Source organism: Sorex fumeus, unplaced genomic scaffold, assembly GCF_029834395.1.
Source record: "Sorex fumeus unplaced genomic scaffold, SorFum_2.1 ptg000009l, whole genome shotgun sequence".
Classification (NCBI taxonomy): domain Eukaryota; kingdom Metazoa; phylum Chordata; class Mammalia; order Eulipotyphla; family Soricidae; genus Sorex; species Sorex fumeus.
Window position 1 is genome coordinate 29,021,658 of NW_026606066.1, and position 4,942 is coordinate 29,026,599.

The 4,942-nt window shown below is 55.3% G+C and overlaps 1 protein-coding gene across 1 annotated transcript; it reads left to right on the forward strand.

Moving 5' to 3' along the window:
* Nucleotides 1-705: 705 nt before the first annotated feature.
* On the forward strand, nt 706-4,523 carry HOXD3 (homeobox D3). Its single transcript, XM_056110404.1, has 2 exons — nt 706-1,249; nt 3,736-4,523. Exons 1-2 carry the CDS (start codon nt 706-708, stop codon nt 4,491-4,493), a joined length of 1,302 nt encoding a protein of 433 aa, XP_055966379.1. The 3' UTR covers nt 4,494-4,523.
* Nucleotides 4,524-4,942: the final 419 nt, after the last annotated feature.

Sequence of the window (4,942 nt, forward strand, 5' to 3'; positions counted from 1 at the left end):
CGTTTCAAAAGCTAACTTGACACAATTTGGAGAAGGAAAATTATACTGGGGTTGAAAAAGACCCTTTCTTTGGGTGGAACTAAGCTAGAGAACCAGTTCTTCTTCTTTTGTATTCCTCCCCCCCCCATTTCTCAGTTACACCCAGCAATGTTGAGGGTCCCTCCTGGCTCTACTCTCAGTGATCATTGCTGATGGTGCTCAAGAATCTTGTGATAATAAAAATCCAACCTGAGCCTCCTGCATGAGAAGAGTCTTTTCTCAGGCCTGGAAAGATTATACAGTGGGTAAGGCACTTGCCTTGCATACAGCCTTTCCCAGTTTGATTCCTGGTGCCATATATCGTTCCCCAAATACACTACTTAGGAGTGATCTCTGAACACAAAGCCAGGGTAAGCCTTGAGCACTGCCAAGTGTGGTTCCCCAAAACAAAAATATTAAAAAGAATGTTTTCTCATATTTATGAAAAATTCTTTCCATTTTTCACAGCACAAAATAATTGAACTTCATAAAATCCCTGGTCCCTGGTATATAGCTAGACCAGATCTCATCTTTCTGTGTTGCCAGGCCTTGTCCATGATAACCCCCTTTGGGTCTTTTTCTTTCTTCTCTTCAGGTCACCTGGTACCCAGGTGCCCCAGTGCTCTTAGGACGCAGAAGCACTGGTGGTGGTGGTGGTGGTGGTGGTGAAGGTAACAGTGGTGGTCAATGTTATTTGAGCAGGGTCAGCAGGCCCAGGAGCTTTCTGAATACATGATGCAGAAGGCGGCTTACTATGAAAACCCAGGACTCTTTGGAGGCTACGGCTATAGCAAGGCCACAGACTCTTATGGCTACAGCACCCCCCATCAGCCTTATCCCCCACCCTCTGCTGCTGCCAACTCCCTGGACACTGATTATCCTGGTTCGGCCTGCTCTATTCAGAACTCAGCACCTCTGCGCACTCCAGCCCATAAAGGGGCTGAACTCAATGGCAGCTGCATGAGGCCTGGCCCTGGGAACAGCCAGGGGGGGAATGGTGGCAGCCAGCCTCCTGGCCTGAACTCAGAACAGCAGCCAGCACAACCTCCTCCTCCACCGCCCACTCTCCCTCCATCCTCACCCACCAATCCTGGAGGTGGAGGGCCAGCCAAGAAGACAAAGGGTGGGTCCAATGCTTCTGGCTCTTCAGCAACCATCAGCAAGCAGATTTTCCCCTGGATGAAAGAGTCGAGGCAGAACTCCAAGCAGAAGAACAGCTGCGCCACTGCAGGTAGCTCTGGGAGGGGCTCACCCTCGGACTAAGTCCCCTACAGACTTACTCCATGAAGTTAGTTCACCCAGAAGCTAGGAGCTTCAGAACTAGGCGTGTAATTTCAGAGACTGTGTGTCTAAATGACTGCTCATATAGAAATCTTCTTTCTTTCCTATATCTCTCGGGATATTTGCTTAGAGTGACAGGATGCTGGTACCACTATTGGGGGGAGGGGGGCAAGCCTCATGGTTAGGAATAGACAGTTCTTCCTTATACTGACAGAACATCGGCCTTTCCTGGAATGCTGGTGATAACTCAGCTCCTTCCACTCAACAGCTCTTCAAAATTTGAAGATAGATATCATGTTCCCTAAGCACAGGTGGTTAGATTCTCCATATCATACGTGTCCCCTTCAATATAGAATAGGACCTGGGAAGATAGATCAAGGGGCTGGAATATGTGAGATCCTAGGCTTTAATTCCCCTATACCTTATGTTTCCCTGAGCACTATCAAGAAGGAATCCCTGAGCATTAATCCAGGAGTAGCCTTTCCTCACTGAATGTGGCCCTTAAGCCCTTAAAAGCTAAAGAACTAAATTTAGTGGCATGCTATATTAATAAGCATGCTGAGTGGACCAGAGTAAGAGCATGCAGGCAACTCAAGTTTGATCCTCCTCGCACTGCATAGTCTCTCTAGAATCTCTGGGAGCGATTTCCAAGCATAGAGTCAGAAGGAGCCTCTTAGCACTGCTGGAGGTGGGGCACCCAAGTGCCAAAAAATTATGCTAAGTGCTTTACAAGCATTATTAAAATTTATTAAGAACACTTTAGCCATACTTGGTGGTGCTGGGCAGAGGGCTACTTCCTGTTTGGTGCTCCTGGCAGTGCTAGGGAACCATGTGGTGTTGGGGATCGAACCTGGGCCTCCCACATGCAATACATGTTCTCTGAGGTCTGAAGAGATAGTACAGTGGGTAGAGCACTTACCTTACCTGGGGCTGACCTGGTTAGACCCTTGGCACTACTTATGATCCCCTGAGCCTGGCCAGGAGGATCCCTAATCATGGGGCAAGAAAAAAGCCCTGAACACTGCTCCCAAATCAAACCAAAACATTCATGTCTCCCAACCCTTTGAGCAATTTCTCTGGTCCCCAAGAAACAAGACAGACATGTAACATCCTCATCTTACAGATAAGGAAAGTATTACAGATGATAAGTGACTTATCTAAGACTCCAAAACTATAACACAGTGCACTTAAATCCAGTCAGGATTTGCAAGGCATATAATTATAGGATTTTACTTGACCCATTTGAGCCCAAAACTCCCCAGCCAATCCCTAACAGGGAAGAGTTTGTCCTAGGTGGAGAGAATGTGTTCTGAGACAGGATCAGCCTTGGGTCACTCTGAGAAAGGGAGTCCTGGGCTGAGCTCTCTGTTGAACCACTCAGGATGTGGCAGAAGATGGGCAGGACCAGAAGCTTTGAGGCCTGCTGCCTCTCCATTGCAGCCTGCTGGGCTCCCAAGGTGTTTGAACCTTTGTGTTTTTTGATGCAGTTTATCTTTAGGTGGATGAACTTGAGTCCAGGTCCAGGGTGAGTTTGCGGCCTGGGATGTTGCTTAGCCTGTTATCAAGTCTGGGGCTTGCCTGCTGTTCTCCAGGGCTGCTGCTCCTAGGGGGAAAGTGTCTTCTTGCCTCTCTGTGCCTTCCCCTGCCCCTCCTTCTGCAGCGCAGGCCCAGGCCCTCCCTCCCAGGAGAAATCCATTTGTCTTCCGGGGGAGGGAGTGGACAAGCTGCTGAGAGGTGGCAGGGGTGGTGGAAGCCAGTGTGGAGGCTGCAGCTGGCTCCCAGCACCACCATCCTCAGAATGCTCCCAGCCTGGCCTAGGGTCCTTGAAGACTGGGGGCAATCTTTTTGATGTTTTATTACCTTCTTGCATTTGGGTGCAGAGACCCAGGGTGCTGCTGGGATGCTGGGGGAGAGGGGCCAAGATCTCTGCCCTGATCTCAAGTTTCTTGGGGTGCTTTGCCCAGGAGCTGGCACCTGAGCCAGGCAGTCTGCAGTACGACTGGCCTGCACCCCTGCGGCTGAGACGGGGAGGTGGGTGATGGAAGACTGGCCTTTCTTAGACGGGAGGGGGCCTTCCTAGTTACTCCACTCCTAGTCTCATTCAACTCCTTAGCGGCCTTTGGGACGGGATGATGGACTGGGCTGCGCGGGGAGGGGGCAGGCGGAGCCATTCGGCCCAGAGCAGGCAGATGGGGGTTTCAGGTGCGACTGATAGGTAGGCCTAGGGCCAGCGATTCTCTCCTGGGGTCTCCCCTCTCTCACGACCACCCTCCCCCCTCCTACCCCGATGAAGGTGCGGGGGGTGGGGGGGGGTGGGGAGGGAGAGGTGGAGGAAGAGGAAGGAGCGGGACAGCACCCATCTCTGGCCCAGGGTGTTCCCCCCCACCCTCATCCCCGCCCCGAGCTCAACGTCCCCTCTCATCTCTCTCTGCCCAGGAGAGAGCTGCGAGGACAAGAGCCCGCCAGGCCCTGCGTCCAAGCGGGTGCGCACGGCGTACACGAGCGCGCAGCTGGTGGAGCTGGAGAAGGAGTTCCACTTCAACCGCTACCTGTGCCGGCCGCGCCGCGTGGAGATGGCCAACCTGCTGAACCTGACCGAGCGCCAGATCAAGATCTGGTTCCAGAACCGACGCATGAAGTACAAGAAGGACCAGAAGGCCAAAGGCATCCTGCACTCGCCCGCCGGCCAGTCCCCGGAGCGCAGCCCGCCGCTCGGCGGCGCCGCGGGCCACGTGGCCTACTCGGGTCAGCTGCAGCCGGTGCCCGGCCTGGCCTACGACGCGCCCTCGCCGCCCGCTTTCGCCAAATCGCAGCCCAACATGTACGGCCTGGCAGCCTACACGGCGCCGCTCAGCAGCTGCCTGCCGCAGCAGAAGCGCTACGCCGCGCCCGAGTTCGAGCCCCACCCCATGGCGAGCAACGGCGGCGGCTTCGCCAGCGCCAACCTGCAGGGCAGCCCCGTGTACGTGGGCGGCAACTTCGTCGACTCCATGGCGCCCGCGTCGGGGCCGGTGTTCAATCTGGGCCACCTCTCGCATCCGTCCTCGGCCAGCGTGGACTACAGCTGCGCCGCGCAGATACCCGGCAACCACCACCACGGACCCTGCGACCCGCACCCCACCTACACAGATCTCTCGGCCCACCACTCGTCTCAGGGACGCCTGCCCGAGGCCCCCAAACTGACGCATCTGTAGCGCTCGCCGCTAGCCCGAACTCGCGGCGCGATTACCTCTTTGGCTCGGGTGGCGGGGCGGGGCCCGCAGGGCGGCTCGGTGACCCCCACCCCCACTCCTCCCGCGCCCTGGCCCGGTCGCCACCTCTCGGTTCTCGGGGTCCACAGCGGCCGAGAAGCCGGCGACCGGGCCTCCCCTCCGGGCGCAGCCTCCTTCGGGTAAGTCGCCCTAAATCAGCCGCAAAGATCCTCCTCTGTAAGCCTGACAGTGCCATAGACTGCGGACCGAGGGACTCTAATCTGGTAATGATGTCCCCAAGGTAAGTCTGAGATCCGTCGGCGGCGCGCGCCCGCAGAGGGACCCGAGCTCCGAAAGCCCCGGGCTTCTAGCTTAGTTGCGGAGTCCTTAATTTATACCCTCCTTCCCATCCCGTAAGGATTGCATCGGACTCAACGATCTGTATTTATTAT

What these genes read in the sequence shown, in the direction of transcription:
- HOXD3 (XM_056110404.1), top strand. Translation starts at nt 706, where the DNA reads ATGTTATTTGAGCAGGGTCAGCAGGCCCAGGAGCTTTCTGAATACATG. An exon ending in GAACAGCTGCGCCACTGCAG is followed by an intron (nt 1,250 to 3,735) that starts GTAGCTCTGGGA and finishes CTCTCTGCCCAG; the next exon opens with GAGAGAGCTGCGAGGACAAG.